The 19,667-nt window shown below is 34.9% G+C and overlaps 2 protein-coding genes across 2 annotated transcripts; one reads left to right on the top strand and one right to left on the bottom strand.

Moving 5' to 3' along the window:
• Nucleotides 1–1,046: 1,046 nt before the first annotated feature.
• On the top strand, nucleotides 1,047–16,715 carry LOC107903402 (proteasome activator subunit 4-like). Its single transcript, XM_016829428.2, is given in 36 exon segments — nucleotides 1,047–1,671; nucleotides 3,440–3,542; nucleotides 3,637–3,749; nucleotides 4,129–4,251; nucleotides 4,697–4,798; nucleotides 4,889–5,054; nucleotides 5,538–5,654; nucleotides 5,761–5,828; nucleotides 5,940–6,041; nucleotides 6,116–6,332; nucleotides 6,521–6,757; nucleotides 6,871–6,998; nucleotides 7,075–7,192; nucleotides 7,282–7,500; nucleotides 7,588–7,743; nucleotides 7,852–7,928; nucleotides 8,023–8,228; nucleotides 8,434–8,647; nucleotides 8,747–8,826; nucleotides 8,971–9,088; nucleotides 9,190–9,360; nucleotides 9,730–9,898; nucleotides 9,973–10,016; nucleotides 10,110–10,152; nucleotides 10,228–10,373; nucleotides 10,592–10,686; nucleotides 10,800–11,126; nucleotides 11,129–11,694; nucleotides 11,871–12,152; nucleotides 12,268–12,363; nucleotides 13,337–13,515; nucleotides 13,637–13,718; nucleotides 13,999–14,123; nucleotides 15,123–15,215; nucleotides 16,150–16,303; nucleotides 16,404–16,715. Coding segments are annotated over 36 exon segments (5,439 nt in total). The 5' UTR covers nucleotides 1,047–1,510; the 3' UTR covers nucleotides 16,446–16,715.
• On the bottom strand, nucleotides 16,643–18,151 carry LOC107902154 (transcription factor MYB80). Its single transcript, XM_016828377.2, has 3 exons — nucleotides 17,798–18,151; nucleotides 17,553–17,682; nucleotides 16,643–17,414 (listed from the first exon to the last, which is right to left on the bottom strand). Exons 1-3 carry the CDS (start codon nucleotides 17,928–17,930, stop codon nucleotides 16,667–16,669), a joined length of 1,011 nt encoding a protein of 336 aa, XP_016683866.2. The 5' UTR covers nucleotides 17,931–18,151; the 3' UTR covers nucleotides 16,643–16,666.
• Nucleotides 18,152–19,667: the final 1,516 nt, after the last annotated feature.

Here is a 19,667-nt window from a genome sequence, read left to right as displayed (position 1 = left end):
AGTAAATAATAAAATGATAATATAAATAATTTTGATAATTGTAACATCTAAATAAATTAATAAAAATAATTAATATATAGTAATGTTTAAAATATAATTTATAGTACAATTAAATGTATAATAATGTCGATGGAGTCTTAGTTCGATTAGCATGAGCATATTATCAATGCAGGAAAATGTGGATTTGAATGCATTGAAGCGCATTATTCTCCTATTTATGGGCTAAGGAGGGGCTATAAATAGTTCTAGGCTTCATACCAAAAAGAGCAGATATGATAATTGAGTCTATTATTGAAATGATATTAAATTAGATTAAATCAAAATTAAATTAAACATTATGATTGCCAACAAATCTGAGGTATAGAAGAACGACACATTGCATTTTTTAAAAGAGAATGCAAGTTCAAAGCTTGAAAACAATATTGTTGGGAAGATAGCTACAAATTCTAAACATGAACTGTAAAATAAACATGAAAAATAAAAAAAAATTATTGGCTCTAATTATTTAATTGCTATATTTAATTTAGCAAAGGCTAGAGTAAAATTGTGCTTGAACTTGAAATAAAATCAAGCTATTCAAGTTCGATTCAATTAAATTCATTTATAAAATTTATATACAATATTAAAAGTAAAATCAAAGTTTCAAAAATTGGATAGGTAGTTGAATTAGTCAAATCATCGGTTCGTCGGTCTAATTAGTCCGTCCGATTCAATTAAATAAATCATTAAAAACAAAAACTTTCAGCTCGAACAGTTTAACTGCGCAACGCAATAAGTTTTTAACCATATTCAATTACTGGTTACTGAGTCAATCAATTTAATGTCTTTCTTTGGATTGATATTTCAAATGATTCTCAATCCAACCGGTCCGAATGTTTTCGAATGACCATGGGTAAAATAGTGATTTGATATTAAATATTAGAAATAAATAATATAAATAATATTATTTTCCAAGTTGGAATCAGATAATTTATATACAAACATAAAATATCTTATTTGCACCCTAGGCTTGGGTAGAGGCAGCAGCCTAATAAATTTGATGTAAAACAGTACACAATTTGACGGCCCAATTAAAAAAAATCTGTGCGTCTACACAACACAACACAAAACAAAAGAAAAGCTGAAAGTCAGAAATGGAAGAACATTAAAACATATAAAACAATCTATCAGCATCATCCTCGTCTTCCTCTTCATTCGTCAGCCCCTCCCTTCCCCCTCCCCAAGAAATCAAATCAATTTCTTTTTAATCAAGAAAAAAAACTGAAATAAAAACACAAACCAACCCCCTTCTCCCCTTCAACTCTTCTACATAAGATTACTCTTTCAAGCTTTTCCATATTCATTTCTACTCTGTTTTTCATTTTAATTTCATTTCTCTTTCCCCATTTCTTTCTTTTCTTTTTGTTTGGATCAGAATTTATAGTTTCCTAAAGCTAAACAAAAACCCAGAAAAAAAATTATATAAATATATAGCTTTAGTCTTGGTTTTCAGACTTAGGAGGATTTAGATATGCATCTCTACAATGCATGGTTGCCCCCACCTGTTGCCGAAGAGACCAAGAAGGAGAGAGAATCTTTTTCTCGGGTGGTTTCTTCTCTCAAGGACCTTTATCGAGCCGATGACCCGGATTCCGTTTTCTCCACTCTCAAATGGATCTCTGTCATCGACCTGTAACCCTCTAATTTCTCTCTCTCTCTCTCTCTCTCTCTACTTGTTTTTTTTTTCAGTTTTGATTTTGCTATTGGTTGAATTTCTGTTAAATAATGGCTCTTAGAATATCTTTTTTTTCCCCTGAGATTTTAACTACCCAATATATAGATAGTTAAGTTAATTTTTTTTGGGTTTTTGACTGATCATTGAGTTTTTATCGACGTTAAGAGTAAGGATTGCAGTTATGCGGGCATTCAATCTTAGATTTTTTTTAGTTGATACCTTCAATGTAGAGTTTTTGGTATTGAGAGTTGGAGAGGGAGGGTGTTACTATATCTATGGGTCCTGAACCAACCATGACCTCTATTTTAGTCTGTCTCATAATCCTTTACCCTGATTTAGAAGCCTTATAATCACATATGCAGTTGGAACCATGTCGAATGCTTCCAAGATGGCTGGCATTGCACATGGAAAACCTGAAATCAATTATAGACTGAGCTCTTCCCTTTTCCAGTCAATTTTCTTTCAAGTGCATCCTAAATTAGAATAGAGTTTAGATATAGGTGGTTGACTGTGTATGGCTCATACTATGAGTGCTGAATTTGCTTTATGCTACTTTGACGTATTCCCTTGCATGCCTGACCTGTCAGCATTAGAGATTTTGATATTCACTTCATAAGATGACATTGGGCAGCATAGACACCAATGCTTGAGCATCTATGCAATCAATAAAGCCTTGACTAAGTTGCTTTCACAAGTGAAGTGACACCTCTATATCATTGTAAATAAATGAAGCATATAAAAGAATACATAGGATTTAGATACTTTTAAATATTTTTATTTGATATACTTTCACGCATGCAATTGCAAGACATGCTCATTCCTACAGGTAGGTGACTGTTTTTTCTTCCAGTTATTATATTTCTTTTCAACTATTTTTTTCTCTTCCATCTGTACACCAACTTAGCAGGTGTGCAAAAATTTAGTCTTGATAGTGCTATTTATTTTTAAGAAGTGTTCAGGCATTACTTTTAGGGATATCTTAATGCTATAAGGAGATGTTCATAGCTATTACAGGGAAAATATTTTCATGTTTAGTCTTGGTTGGACCATCCTATTTTTTCTGTACATAATTCATGAAGTACTTTCCTCCAATTAAAAAATTCTTACAGGAGGCATCTGTGGCATTTTTGGAGCATTTAAGTATATGTGAATATTTTAGTTATAATGCTTACACACACCTTGATTATCTGTCGATAGTTGTTTAAGACTTTAAGTATAGTTTCTTGAGTACTTGGTCGTATGTCCTGTCTGTTTTTAGTGTCACATTCATGGTTATAGTCTTGGCAACAGTCAGATTGGCACATATAGACAGTCTACTCCTGGTTTTTGGTTGTAAATCTAATCTTTGTTTTTTCATGTGTTAAATGATGCCTCTATGATTATTATTCTTGTTTACCATAGATTTCAGTACTATGATTGTGAGTTTATGCAAGTTACGACTTTTTCATTTTATGAAGAGAGTATAACTTGCATGGATTTTATTTTGACCGACTAGATCTTTTCATAAATGTTTGTTTTGTTTTTATCTCTTGTTTGTTGCACGGTCATGCTTGTTCTCATGCTTGTTCTCTTTGTTAGTCCATGATAAGTCATAACCTGTCATGAATGCATCTGAATCACTTTCAGCAAATTAGGTGTAAGTGTACTATGTAATGTGCACCATACCTTGAGAGTAAAAGATGATTACAGGGCTTCGGATCTGACTTATTAGATATTGCTTTGCAGTTTTATAAAGGCCAAAAGTGATATATCTTTGGAAGACGTAGTTTCAGTTGTTCAGATTGGCTTAGAATTATTCCACAAATCACAGAGCAAGCTTTATGTGCAGGTAATACATTGGATATTAGAAAGAATAATCTTTTTATTTGTTCTTTTATCATTCGTTTTCATTTTCTAATTGATTGTTCTTTGTAACATATTAGGTTAGATGGGGAAATATCTTAGTCAGATTGCTTAATAAGTATCGAAAGAAATTGTCCTTGAAAGTTCAGTGGCATCCTTTGTATGATACTCTTATTCACACGCATTTCACAAGGTTAGTTATTCGACGTGTGCTTATAATGCATGGCAGTTGTATTTTTGAAGCCATATTATTGGTAGATGATTGGGTTAATAAAACTTTTCCCCCTCTACTCTTTTTGGTTCATGGTATGATTTGGACTGAAGTCCTTAACTATCGGTGATGGGCATGCCTTTAGGGTTCTCAATTTAAATGGGCATGCCTTTAGGGTTCTCAATTTAAACTTTTATTATGATGTGAAGTCTTAAACTTAAGTCTCTAAGAGGAAAGGATTTTATAAGCATGTTTTCGTAAATCATATCTATGTAAATTTCAGCTCTATAATGTATCCTTTCTTGACCTCTTAATGTCCCTTCTATATGCTGCTTGTCCTTTGATTATGTATATTTTTCAGGAATACAGGTCCAGAGGGATGGAGATTGAGACAGCGGCATTTTGAGATGGTCACTTCCCTTGTTCGATCGTGCCGGCGGTTCTTTCCAGCTGGTTCTGCATCTGAAATTTGGTCAGAGTTTAGGCAAGTGCTCTGTGGTTTTCTCAATCAATTTTAGATACATTTTGATTCTCTATCAACTTGTACAATTTTCTGTTTTCTAAATTGATGTCAAACTGTCTCAAGGAAATTAGTTGCTGTTCCATCTGATTCAGACATGCATAAATTCTTCCGTTTTACTGTTTGTTGGAATGAAAATGAAGTTAGTAACCATGTTTGTTTTTTGGTTAATGGAGTTCTATTTTCTTAGAAACAAAAAATTGAAATCCTTTATAATACTATTTTGATGCTAGTAGTTGGCTAGCCAATAAGAAATCAAAGTGGTCATTGAGGTCTTTGTATAGGGACCTTATTGATCTCTTCCTTTCATAATCATGGTTCTCACAAAAACTCTAGGTTTGGTAATTATCGCTAAGATATTTTAAATGCTCCATTAAATATCCAATTCTTTTTTTTAATGTATTCTCAGATCTCTTTTGGAAAATCCATGGCACAATGCTACCTTTGAAGGAGCTGGATTTCTGAGACTGTTCCTTCCTACAAATGCAGACAATCAAGATTTCTTCTCAGAGTAAGGATAACATATATTTGGGAACTGTCATGGTGTTATTTTCACCTGGGTGCCTTGAGAAAGCTAATTTCTAATCTTGTGGTTTGGCAGTACTTGGATTAGAGAGTGTATGGAACTCTGGGACTCAATCCCAAATTGTCAATTCTGGAACAGTCAATGGACTGCTATTGTGGCTCGTGTAGTGAAGAATTGCAAATTTATCAACTGGGAATGTTTCTTACCTACACTATTTACTAGATTTTTGAACATGTTTGAGGTGAGTGTATATGTCAAGTGTCATTGATCCTTATTATTGTTGGTTTGAAAGAAGTAATCCTTCTTATTCAAATAGTTGAATTTGCTTAAACTCCTAAATACAAGCGACCTTGCTGAAGAGTGAGTGATATATAAATTCATTCTTCAGGAGCTATTTAACAGAGAAAATGTTTAATACTCAGCTTAGCTTTCTATAATAAAGGCTTCTATATGCTTTTCCTTGCTTATGCTGGTACTCTTTTGCCCCTTTTTTCTCTCAAATATTCTTTCCTGCTCTTTTTTTTTGTTCTGTTGCATTTTATCGCATGTTTCAGTTTCAATCAGCTTTGTTGTTATTCTTTCGTCTCTTCCTTTCCTCAATTCTTCTTTCCCTCTAGCTTTTTGGTTCTCTTCGAGTTGGTTGTATGTTTTAGTTTCAATCAGCCTTGTTGTTATGCTTAATTTTTATACGTTAAATTTGTCATTCCCTCTCTGGTCATTTCAGGTTCCTGTGGCAAGTGGAAGTGGATCTTATCCTTTTTCTGTGGACGTACCCAGAAACACAAGGTTCTTGTTCTCCAATAAGACAGTCACTCCTGCAAAGGCCATTGCAAAATCAGTTGTAAGATGAAAAATCCATGGCCTGTGTATTCAGGAATTTCAAATTGATGCTCATTTATCGTTCCTTGTATAATTTTTTATACTCAATTTTGAAAATAATATTACAGGTGTATCTATTAAAGCCTAGTAGTGTGGCCCAAGAGCACTTTGAGAAATTGGTCAACCTCTTGGAACAGTTAGTTTACCAACATTTTAAAATGCTTTAGTTCTGCTTTTAAGTTATATATTCTACTCAATTGGTTCTATTTATTGCTTCTCATTTTTTTTTTATTTGTTTTCTTTGCAGATATTACCATCCCTCTAATGGTGGTAGGTGGACATATTCATTGGAGCGGTTTTTGCTATATTTGGTGATTACATTCCAAAAGCGCTTACAGCATGAGCAGCAGTAAGAATCTTCTGACAACATTTTGTATGTATTTTGTATTTGGAATGTGTTCCACTTATATGCTGCGATTCCAGGAACACAGATAATGATATTCAGGCTGAGCTTTACTTAGGAAAACTAGAAAGGACTGCATTTGTTAATGTGCTGCTGAGGCTAATTGATCGTGGTCAGTATAGCAAAAACGAACATCTTTCTGAGACTGTTGCTACAGCAACATCGATCTTATCCTATGTGGAGCCCTCTCTGGTCCTTCCATTTTTGGCTTCTCGATTCCATATGGCCTTGGAGACGGTTAGTAATGTTATATGCATTTTTTGTATGATAGTGTCGTTAAAAGATTTTGTTGGTTCATTTATTGTTTGATATGTTTTAATCTTAGTAGTACACTGGTCTGACTAATATGACTCAGTTCTCGTTCCTTGTAAGTGTATGCTTCTTTCCTTGAGTTGACTTCATTTTGCCAACTTTGTGTTTACCAGCTGACTGCCACGCACCAGTTGAAAACTGCTGTGATGTCAGTAGCATTTGCTGGACGTTCTCTTTTTTTCACATCCCTATCAAGTAGTTCAGTTAAGTCAGCTGATCTTGAAGGTGGTGGTGATACGTTCATTGCTCTTCTCATGATTTCATTATCGAATGCGCTACTTGGTATGGATGCCAATGATCCTCCTAAAACCTTGGCAACTATGCAATTAATAGGCTCCATCTTTTCCAATGTAAGCTTCAAGCCCCTAATTCTTGCAACAAATGGGCTCATGTTTAATCTCTTTCTATTACTTTTTTTTTTATTCTTTTAGTGCTTTTCCCTCTAATCCACTTATAATTTCAGATGGCTATGCTGGATGATAATATGGATGAGCTCTCATTCATGCCCATGATTCGCTTTTCTGAATGGCTAGATGAATTTTTTTGCCGCCTATTTTCGTTGCTTCTACATCTGGAACCTAGCAGTGTTCTGTAAGTTACAGTGCTATTTGGTCACTATGTTCAATTCAATTATTTTTGGAATAATTTTTTTTTTCTGTTTTTGCAGGAATGAAGGCCTTCATTCGTCAGCAACATCAGGAACTTTTCTAGTTGAAGATAGTCCTTACTATTATTGCATGCTTGAAATCTTACTTGGAAGACTTTCAAAACAACTATATAACCAGGTTCCTTCTTTTTGTTTCAAATCATAAGGTCATGAATTTTGCCTTTTTTGGAATTTATTCCTGTTAACTTTTCCTTATAATTGGAACAGGCTCTTAAAAAAATCTCCAAGTTTGTTAGGACAAATATTCTTCCCGGGGCAATTGCAGAGGTTGGACTGCTTTGTTGTGCATGTGTTCATTCAAATCCAGAAGAGGCAGTTGTTCACCTTGTAGAACCAATTTTATCATCTGTTTTGTCCTCTTTGAATGAGACACCTGTTACAGGATTTGGAGGAAGAGGAACTCTGGATCCCTCTGCTTCAACGAAGGTGTTTTTTTTCCCAAGTGTTCTTGATAGTTTTGTTGCTATTCCATATTTTTATAGTGGAAGTTGATAAATATATTTTCCTTTGTAGGCTAAACCCACCCTTTCTCCAGCTCTTGAAACAGCAATTGATTATCAATTGAAAATATTATCGGTCGCCATCAGTTATGGAGGCTCAGCATTTCTCCGTTATAAGGATCAATTCAAGGAAGTGATTGTTTCTGCATTTGACTCCCCATCTTGGAAGGTTAACCCCCCTCTTTGAATAAGATGTTTTATGAACATGTTTTGTTTAGTTTTGCCACTCAGTTTTTATTTTAGGTTGTTTTTATGACTGACTTGTTTCTAAAATCAGGTAAATGGGGCTGGTGATCATCTTCTTCGCTCTCTGCTGGGAAGCCTGGTCCTTTATTATCCTATGGATCAGTACAAGTATTTAAAATTTTTATTTGCTCAAATAATTATGAATTTTCTTTTTAGTTTTTCAATTGCCTTGGAACAAAATAAAGGAGATTCTGGCTTTTAGGTGCACCTTCAATCACCCTGCTGCCGCTGCATTAGAGGAATGGATCAGTGCAAAAGATTATTCTGATGGAGCACTGAAGGGCCCTAGGTGGCATGTTCCGAGTGATGAAGAAGTTCAATTTGCTAATGAACTTTTGATTCTTCATTTTCAATCGGCTTTAGATGATCTTTTAAGAATATGCCAAACTAAGATCCACTTGGATTCAGGTAAACATAATCTTGTCGATTAGTATAGAAGACTGATATGTAAAATATTCAGGAAAATCTGTCTGGATAAGGGTGCTTATGTTTTTCATTTTTCATTTTTGGGGATGTTCATAAAGTATTGATTTTCTTAAATTCATGGGTTAATTCATATGGTAGAAAATATGATAATATATTTTTTTTGACATTTTCATGCAATTTTTCACAGGCAATGAGAAAGAGCACTTGAAAGTGACTCTTTTACGGATTGACTCTTGCTTGCAAGGTGTATTATCATGCTTGCCTGATTTCAGCCCACCTTCCAGGAACGGCACGATCCAGGACTCCTGTAATCCTTTTCTAATAGCTGGAGCTACAGGTGCAAGGGTTGGAAGCACTCAACTGCGAGAAAAGGCTGCTGAGGTTATACACACAGCGAGCAAGTAATAGTCTAATTGCTTTGCATCTGAGCATTACAATCTAAGAGCATTACAATCTAAGCAGCTATAGTTTCTGAATCTTCTTCTTTGCTGTGTGGACAGATACTTATTAGAGGAAAAGTCAGATGACAGCATTTTATTGATTCTCATTATACGTATCATGGATGCTCTTGGAAACTACGGTAATGGACAGTATTCATGGATGAAATGAATGTCAAAACTTATTGGCAATGCTAATAGTAATTAATAATTTGCTTCAATTGTTTTTCCCGTTCTGACCTGCATCTTCTTTCTCATAAATTTATATTCCAACCTGTTTCATATAGGAAGTTTGGAATATGATGAGTGGTCAAATCATAGGCAGGCTTGGAAGTTGGAATCTGCTGCCATCATAGAACCTCCAATAAATTTTATCGTGTCTTCACATTCTAAAGGAAAGAGAAGGTACTGTGTTCTATGTTGATGTTCCTTTTGACAATTGTACAATACTATAATGTTAAAGAGGGTCATGTCATCTAAATTCTGAAGTGATTTGTGCATTACAGGCCTAGGTGGGCCATCATTGACAAGGCAGATACGCACAGCACTTGGAGATCATCGCAATCGTCTTATCATCTGTTTCGTACAAGTGGAAATTTCTCTCCACCAGACCATGTAATTCTGTTGATGGATGATCTTTTAAATCTTTCTTTGCATAACTATGAAAGCGTTCGCATGTAAGTCTTCTCATTTTAATCATTCTGTCATGTCATTTGAGGACCACTCACCTAGCATTTAACTTGAATCTTTTAAAATGTACAAGTATTATCAAGGGATGCAGACAAGCACTTAACAAAAACTCAATCTATACAATTATTTGAACATGTTCTAAGATAAATAGTCTAGTACATTTGAACTTCACATGTGACAACTGTTATCATTTTATTGGTGTATATATATCAATAAACTATTATAATTTTATTGGTATATTGAAATTATACAGCTGAAGGCAATTTCACTTCTGCACATTTTAAGCTGTTAGGTGAGTAGATCTATGTCAACATATTTTTGGTCTTACCTGGCAATCACTCCTGCTTGTTTGTTAGGCTTGCTGGAAAATCTCTGTTGAAGATAATGAAGAGGTGGCCATCTTTGATTTCGAAGTGTGTGCTCTCTCTGTGTGAGAATTTGAGGAAACCTAATTCACCTGAACCTGCCGTCCTTGGTTCTTGTGCTGTGCTTTCTACACAGACAGTTCTCAAGCATTTGACAATGGTAATCATTCAGCATAAAGTGGTCTTAGTTATATTCTAAATACTGCTTTGCTTATAACCACTCTATTATTTCAGGATCCAAAAGCATTCTCCTCATTTCTCCTTGCTGTTCTATTAAGGTGACCTTGATTTCTTTGCCGGATGTACTTTAAACTGTACTTGAAGTTACATTAAAATGTCATTGGCTTTATACCTTTTTCCACGATTTTCAGCTCCCATCATGAATCACTGAAAGCCCAGAAAGCAATCAATGAGGTATAGTTTGTCCTGTTGTCATGTTCTGGAGTTCACCTGTCAAATATCTTGCTTATAGTTTCTCTATTCTTCCAGCTTTTTGTCAAATACAATATCCACTTTGCGGGTGTTTCTAAAAGCATATTTAAGACAATGGACAATCATATGGATACCCCAGATTTTGCAGATTTGGTGTCTCAGATTGGTTCAATGAGTTTTGATTCTACAGGTTTGCATTGGCGGTAAGGATAACTGTTTGCCCAATTGATATGCTGTTATTTCTTATTAATTGTGGACATTTATGAAGGCTGCAATGCTTTTAAACTTTTATTATAAATTGCATGTGTGCATTATTTCATTTTACACTTCAGCATTATTTTCCTACCATACCTTGAAATAATGTGATATCAGACTAAGGCTCTTCTTTTGTTCTTTTTGGTGTTTAAATCTTTTGTTCCAGGTATAATCTGATGGCTAATAGAGTTTTGCTATTGTTGGCTATGGTGTGTCGCAGTGACCCACACATTTCACCAAAAATCATTTCTGAAACTGCCGGTGAGTGTTTTTCTTGGTCACAATGGAGTTTGTCTTAACTGCCAGTCAGTATTTGTCCCAATAATTTATCAGGAAATTTTCAAAAGTTTTTATCATCTTTTTTGCCTGCTCAGGTCACTTCCTAAAGAACTTGAAAAGTCAACTTCCTCAGACTAGAATACTTGCAATATCGGCTCTTAATACGCTATTAAAAGATTCACCTCATAAGATATCAGCTGATCAACTGGTTTTCTCTACGAATTCACAAGAAAGTGCTAAATCTGTCATTGAAGGAGCATTACATGAGATATTTCAGGAAGAGGGATTCTTTAATGAGACCTTAAATAGTTTGTCTCATGTCCATATAACTGATACGGATAGCGCATCTTCCAGGGGAAATCATGGAAATTCTTCTTTTCAGAGCTTGGCTGACAAATCAATCACCCGTTTTTATTTCGACTTTCAGCGTCATGGCCACGTACTCCTAGTTGGATCTCTTTATTAGGAAGTGATACATTTTACTCAAACTTTGCCCGTATATTTAAGCGGTTAATACAAGAATGTGGGATGCCAGTTTTATTGGCTTTGAAAAGTACATTGGAGGAGTTTGTAAATTCCAAAGAGAGGTCTAAGCAGTGTGTTGCTGCTGAAGCATTTGCTGGAGTGTTACATTCTGATGTCAATGGTCTTTTAGAGGAATGGGATAGCTGGATGATGGTCCAGTTGCAGCACATTATTCTTGCTCAATCCGTTGAATCCATTCCTGAGTGGGCAGCTTGTATACGTTACGCAGTTACTGGGAAAGGAAAGCATGGAACACGAGTACCCCTTCTGAGACAACAGATTTTGAATTGCTTGGTGACACCTTTACCTCCAGCTGTAACTACTACAGTAGTTGCAAAGCGGTATGCTTTTATTTCTGCTGCACTTATAGAACTATCCCCACAAAAAATGCCTGTGCCTGAGATACAGCTGCACAGTAAACTTCTGGATGAGTTGCTGGGTAATATGTGCCACTCTTCAGCCCAAGTAAGCTTGCCTCTCATCTACATATGTCAATTTCACTTTAAAATTATTGTGGGTAATATTGTCCGCAGATCTGCTGTGAGTTGTTGTATGGACAACCTTAAAAATCTGGATATGAATGTGGATATTATCATGAAGTTTTTCTTTTAATAAATCTCTTAAAATTTTGTGTTCGGCAGGTAAGGGAAGCTATTGGGGTTGCCCTATCTGTGTTGTGCTCTAACATTCGGCTTTATGTGTCATCTTCACAAGATCATTCAAATGAAAGGGGAAAGGGTGAAATTAATAACCAACTTAAGCAGGAAAACTGGGTTCAACTACTAACAGAAAGAGCATCCGAAGTTGTTGTGAACATTCAGAATTCCACCCTGTCTGATGTTTTAGATAACTCAACAGATATAAATATCAGAAATGCTCATCAGAATGGTGATTCACAGGATAATGTCAAATGGATGGAAACTGTAATAATTTATTTTATCTCTTCCTTTTTATTTTTATTTTCTTGAAACTCTTAACTTAATATTCTTTGCTTTTTTGTATCTCTGTTTGATCACTTTTCCTTTGTAACATGAGCAGTTATTTCATTTTATCATCTCAACCTTGAAGTCTGGAAGATCTTCATATTTGCTTGACGTTATTGTGGGGCTTCTTTACCCTGTAATTTCCTTGCAGGTATGTAAAAGAGATTCTTTTAGTTATTTGCTTTAGATTCTTTTTAATGGGATATTTTCTATCACCTAACCACAATTTGAGTGGGTTATATCCAACTTAATGTGCTATCTTTTTCTTTCCAAAAAATTATAATCAAAATTAATTTTTTCCAGGCCAAAAAAATTATTTGATTATAATGTTTCCGAAAATGGAGAAAGAAAAAAAAGCCCACTATTAATACTGAAAGTTATCATTATGTTAAGGTGGATTCTGGAAGTAATCATTTCTCGTTCAGTTGAAAAATATTTTCATAGCATTTACAGTATGGTTTACTGTCTCTTCTCTTTTTTTCTACTACTTTCTAGATTCTGTTTCTATGTTACTTGGACTTGGGTGAGTGTCAGATACATATCTGTATCCGACACAGGTATGGTTAGTTTTTCATATCCCCACATATATTCTTTCCAATGAGTTACCTATTGCAGATAGCAGCCTCTGATATGTAAACTGTGGTAATTTTCATTTAATAGTAATTAAACACTGTAAAGGTTGTGCATCTTGGACTTAGGGTGCAAATACCTTGGTTTATGATTTTAATATACTCTCAATCTTGATTGGCTTATTGATTTGTAGTTTGTAGTTGGTTGTATATATGCAACTGGCATTTAATTTGTGTCCACCATCTCAATTGAATTGTTTACTTCTAGCATATTTTGATTTTTTGTTCTACTTCAGCCTCCTCTCCCATGCACAGATTTGTTTTACTTGCCGCAGCACGTTTTTAATGATTACTGTTCACTAGGACTCAGCTAATCTCTAGGCCTGTGTCTATGTTTTCTTCATTTATTATACCTCTGCTCTCAGAATTCTTGGAGCATAGAGCTGCCTCATTTGAACTCTTTATCTTTAAGGCTTTTTGGATAGCTGACTTGCTAGGGTTTAAAATTTTTGGCCATCCCAACTTTTATATCTAAAATATTTTGGCCTTTTGAAGGAAACATCAAACAAGGATTTGTCAACATTAGCGAAGGCAGCATTCGAATTGTTAAAATGGAGAATCATTTTAGAACCCCATCTCCAGAAGGCTGTTTCTGTTATTCTTTCTTCTGCAAATGATCCCAACTGGCGAACTAGATCAGCAACTCTAACATATCTGCGAACTTTTATGTTCAGGTATGTTCCTTCTTTAAGGGGTTGTTAATTTCCTATTTTAGCAAAGCTAGTGGCGGGAGTCAGTTCCATCATGTAGGTTGATAAAAATGCTTTATAATTTAAGTCATGTGCTTTATGACAGGCATACTTTCATTCTCTCCAAAGGAGACAAACAAAAAATCTGGAAAACAGTGGAAAGGGTCCTTCAAGACAGCCAAGTGGAGGTTTTTTTCTGTCTAAATCTTATATAGAACAGTTGATATTCGACTTTATCATGTGGGACGTTTTTATTGATAAAGTGAGGGAACTATAGAAGTTACAAGTTGAGTTCTGGTCTCTGAATTAAGTACAAAATAACAGAATTTGAACTCTTGTGCTTTCACAATTATTATTTTACAAGGAATGACCTGGTTTAATCTGTCTTTTGCCCCAATTTGAGGATTAAGGTCCTTGGGCGGGAGATATGATATTATTACTTACGGCTATAATGCTACATTTTCTCAGGTAAGAGAGCATGCTGCAGCAGTGTTAGCTGGCCTAATGAAGGGTGGGGATGAAGATTTAGCTAGAGATTTCCGTGAAAGAGCTTACATAGAGGCAAATACCATTCAACGAAGTAGAAAGACAAGGTATTTTTAAGCTAATTATTGGTTTAATTGAAGCTAATTCTTTTACATGCTAAAAAAATTCAGTTGTTTAATGAAAATCAAAAGCAGGAAAAGCATCAATAAAAGCCCACATTTTTTGTGTTGATGGGTTTAGAGATGATTGCAAAGTTTTATCCTCAAGCGTTAGAGGATAATTAATTCTAATGTAAATAATGCCATGTTGATAATTTTAGTTTCTATAATGAATTTCAGTTGGACATTTGTCTGAAGAAAAACTATCAGCATATAAATTATCAGATGCTTCCCCTACAATGCTTTATAAGAATACTACTCTGCATAAATCATTAAAACCTGAGCTTTGAAGTTACTTGCTGAATTTATAAGATTTATGTAATGAGTGGATTTTGGACATATATTTGGTCATCACCCCTGTGTACACTTTCATTGAAGTTATTGTCCTCTTTGGGCATCCACAAGCTCCTCAAGACTTAGTCACCAATTATGTGCTTCCTTTGGTTCAACCCAAGGACCACTCTTTCAAGGGAGTCCTTTTGCCCAAAAGAGTACTGATTGAGTTACTAGCACAATTGACTTCTTGAAGGACTCATGTATGCAAAAGGACTCAAAAGGAATGGTCCTTAGTTCATACTGAGGGAGGCGCACTGGTAGGTGACTATGCGTTTGAGGGGGTTGTGGGTGCCCAATGAAGATAATTCCTTTGATGTAGGCATACACGTGGGTGATGACTGAATTTCTGTACACATGGTGATGTAGGATTATGCATCAGTGATGACGGAAGGAAGATGTCTTAAATTCACTCATTTAGAATTTTTTTGTGCGACTGCCAGAAAAATTATATGCTACCATCCGGATCAGAAAATTTGTATAAGGATCTTAATAATAAGGAAATGGCTTATTTACACATAAAGTACATGCATTCACATTCACCTGTGTACTAGGTCCTGGTTTCAGTTTGCTGTTAATATCTATACAGGTCTAATCATAAACTTATTCATGCAGGAATAGAAATTCTGGACACTCTGTGGCATCTGTACATGGAGTGGTACTTGCTTTGGCAGCTTCTGTGTTATCAGTCCCATATGATATGCCCAGGTTGGTCTATGTTAAACATGATACATAGTTCAAATGGTAATATTAATTCAGGAATTAAATGTAGATCACTCGGTATTTTACATGGATCAAAATCTAAGTGTATTTCTAAATCCTAATGACTGCCCTAGGGGAAATTTTGAATCTTAGCATCCTAAGAAATATCAGTTGGGTGATGCAAAGTACTTTTTTAGTTTTAGTGATTTTCATTTGATTGCCTACTATTTGTAGAATACATCAGTTTACAAGAACCATATTAATTGTATAGGAAGTATTGTTAAGGTACTCATCAAAACAACATTTATGTTATTTAAAGAAGGTTGGTTTCTCTTAAGTTGGCCTAAAATAATGGACAGTGTTTGTGTATTTTGATAATATAATTTTTACTGGGAAGTAATAGTATCTCAGAAGCATCCATGTACTCTCTTATAATACTTCTCTCCAAAGCTTGTTAGCCAATTAATTGGATTGTTGCTAGAAAAGGGAAAAATGTTTTTGTTTTTTAACTTACGATGTAACTAATGAAGAATATTTAATGAAGAAAATATTGGAGAAACGAAATCTCAGTAAAATTTTTCTATGGCTGATAAACTAATCTTTCTTGCATACTTACAACACTGCGTAAACCTTCTGAAGTTAAATTATTGGGCATCTAGTTTGGTCAATATATTAATTAAGGTATGTAGACCTTGACATGCATATTAAATTTTTATTATGCCTTGTTGAGTCTCTATGATATGGAATTATGTATCAAAAGTGGACCCTAGGGAACTTGTGACTCAAGGAAATTGAGATTGTTTCAGGCTTAGTTTTCAGACAACAGTTGTAGCCATCTAATTATCGGGACCTAATGGAATGCTAAAAGCCAGTGAAACATCCCTCCTCCCACTGTCAGTTATTTTGCCATGTTATTGATGTACAAGTTCTCTTTTGGCAGTTGGTTACCTGATCATGTTACGTTATTGGCACGCTTCAGTGGGGAGCCATCACCTGTTAAATCAACAGTGACAAAAGCAGTTGCAGAGTTTCGGCGTACTCATGCTGATACATGGAATGTTCAAAAGGATTCATTTACCGAAGAACAACTTGAGGTATATCTGCATAGAACTATGAATGATCATGGATTTTCGATTAAGCTGAAAGATATGATGCATAGCTTTTGTTCACTAATTTTCTATTTTATGCTTTCAGGTCCTAGCAGATACATCATCTTCGTCATCATATTTTGCTTGATCTAGATTTGCTTTCCTTTACCAAGAGAGAGAAGATTTAGCAGAAATACAATGATTGAGAATAGTAGTGACAAGTTTTATGATTTACTTATAAGTATCGTCATAGTTGAACTATAGCATGATTTTTATTTACATTGCCAAATATAACCTTTTATATCCCCCCCCCCCCAAAAAAAAAGAAGTTTATTGTTGGCCATGTAATAGAAATTCTTGCCTACATTATTATTCTTTGTTGTTAAAGGCTTCTCTATAAATAGGGTTGATAAGATCATCAGATGGTATATCCCATAACACACAATCTGTATTGAATATGCTTGTTGCATTCTTAATTTCTTTCCCACCTTGAAATTCTTCACCATTTTCATCCTTTAATTTCTCATGTGACCTAACTTGTTCCCCTGCGGTACATGTGCTTCCCGTACACATACTCTGGCTCCATGGTGAGCCGGAACCGCCCCCTTCATTGGCAAAAGATGATGGGCCATAATGATGATATCCTGTCACAGATGTAGGGAAAACACCACAACCCCCTTCAAAATTAGCCGATGTTGCTCTTGTACTAGTAGACTCCCATGGTTTATTCAAGGGAAGCATGTCTGGTTCTTGTATAGCCCTTGATAAATTCAGTTTGATCTTCTCAACTGTATCATCTTTCTCATCTTGTTTGCTGTAAGGAACTGTGGTATTATTCCCTTGTCCCGGATTTGATTGTTGAAGCTGGAAATCGATACGTTTCTTAGTTAGCAGGTGGAGCATTTCATCCTTGAAACACCCTAGTGCCGCTTCAGCTAAATGAGCCACCTGCGGTGGTGCCAATGTAGTGGCTATCTCAGCCATGAGGTGAGAGAAAGGCTTGTGTGTCACAGGATCGATACCCATGCCTGAAAGCTTCTTCTTCAGCTTGGTGTTCCAATGATTTTTAACATCATTGTCTGTCCGACCAGGTAACTGTGCTGCAATCAAGGACCAGCTGCAATGTGGTACAAATTTAGACAAAGTTAATAGCTAATCCCAAAACATGAGCTAATAAAACAACAAAAGAAGCTTGAAATAGGGTGGCATTTTATCTAGTCTTGTCTAAGGAAGCCATTGTTTAGCGATTTGTTACCGGTTGCCAACAACAGAATGGAGCTTCACAATAGTTTGCTCCTCAGCATTGGAGAACTGGCCATGTTTAAGGTCCGGCCGAAGGTAATTAGTCCATCGCAATCGGCAGCTTTTCCCACATCTTTGGAGACCTAGCAAAATCATCCCCAACCCAATTTCTTTTACTTTTAAAACAACAAAAAATAACACAATTGCATTGCAATCCAATGGCATTGGATATTAGGGTGATAAGAACAAAACACAGACCAGCATTCTTGGGGATGAGACGCCAATTGCGGGTGCCATGTTGGGCAATGTAAGAAGAGAGCTTGTTGTCTTCCTCGGGTGTCCACTGTCCTCTTTTAACATTGTCTTTCTCACAACATGGAATCCGACCCATTTTTTTTTATTACACTTTTATTCCATGACAAATTAAATGCTAAAAATAAGGTTAAAAGACTCGGCAACAAATGGGAAAAATTAAAAGGAAAAGAAAAAGCAAATGGCTGAGTGCTTCTTGTGCTACAGCTAGCTATAGCTTAAAAAACTTTGATGAGGTCGAAATAAAGAAAAAAAGGGGCGGGGGGAAGTGAGAAATGTTTGGGGGTGTACATTTTATTTGTTAAGGTATATTATTTATATACAAAGGGGGAAAGATATTGCATATATGCATGAAAAGACATCCATCAAATGTGCATGAGTTTATTAAAGAATTCAACGCTGTTGAGTGTGTGAAGGATTGGCCGGTAGCTCACCCTCAAGACGCCCGGTCAACTCTTCTCTTCTTTGACATTCTTTCAGATTTCATCATACATTACTTACAGCCCTTCCAATGTTTCAACTTCCACGTGTGGCCTTGTCTTAAATCACCCCACGTACTATTTTTTGGGTGAAAGTAGCGCGGTGACTCATATATTAAGAGTTAAATTGTATTGTCTTTTTATTCATAAAATGTGCAAATTAGTCAATGTACATTCAATTAAAGAAAAAATTGTTCATTTCATCCATTTTTACTATTAAAAATTAATGTGACTGACGGAATAACCACATATGACGTGCTACGTATACCTAATGCTGATATATAGGGATCAATTTTTAACGGTAAAAAAAAGGGTAAACTATCAAAATAGTCATTTTTGTTTGCCTCAAGTTAAATTTTAGCCACTTATGTTTGAAATGTTACATTTTAGTCACGTTATCGTTTTGTTACGAAATACTTTTCCATTAAGATTTATTACAGTTAAAATGGGTTTTAAATGCCAATATGGATGTCCAGCCAAGTAAATTAATTGATTTTTTAATTACATAAATTTAACTAATTGAAATTTCTAAATTAATTAAAGGAAAATGTTAATTTCGCTTCCCAAAATAATCAAAATCAATGCATCAGATTAATCATTGAACGGGAAAAAAAGAACCCTTGGTCTCCTTTTTCTTTTAATTTTCATTTCCATTTTGACTGAAAAAATCATCCATATTTATAATCATCTTTGTTGAATTGAAATAATAGAAATCAAATTAAGTGCTCCATCAATTGGTTGGATTTTTTTTATTCAAAATGAAAGAACAAAAGATCGATTCAATGAGGTTTTTTTGTTCTTTCATTTTGAACAAAAGAACAAAAGTGACTATTTTGGTAATTTGCCTTGGTAAAAATGATAAAATTTTTAATAGGACTATTTTGCTCTTTGAATTTGTACAGGGATTAATTTGTCAATTTTTGAGTAGAAAAGAAAAAATACAATCTACTATGAGTATAAAAATTTTCATGATACTTTTACTGCATTCTTGTTATGGATAATAAATTCGTAGTTGAATATTTAATTCGTAAAATCGGAACAGGTTGGGATCATAAATATGTGTATCCTGCTACTGCTATAGTTGCATAACTGCCAACATCAACAGACAAAACAAGTTACTTTTCTTAGCACTTTTCTTCATTTAATCTCGGACAAATGAAAGACACATATTGTGCACATTCAAATTAATTAAACATTCCTATTCTATGCTCTTCATGCCAGATTTTTACCCACATCCTACCTAATATTAACCCAAGTTATGGCTACTTTTTCTACAATAAAAACTAAAACTTGGATCTTTGATGAATCTAAAGCCTGCCCGTTGGCTCTAAGTTGTA

The sequence above is a fragment of the Gossypium hirsutum genome, chromosome D05, assembly GCF_007990345.1.
Source record: "Gossypium hirsutum isolate 1008001.06 chromosome D05, Gossypium_hirsutum_v2.1, whole genome shotgun sequence".
NCBI classification, from domain to species: Eukaryota; Viridiplantae; Streptophyta; class Magnoliopsida; order Malvales; family Malvaceae; genus Gossypium; species Gossypium hirsutum.
Note: the sequence above shows the minus strand (reverse complement) of the source record. Positions and strands in the feature narration are given on the sequence as shown.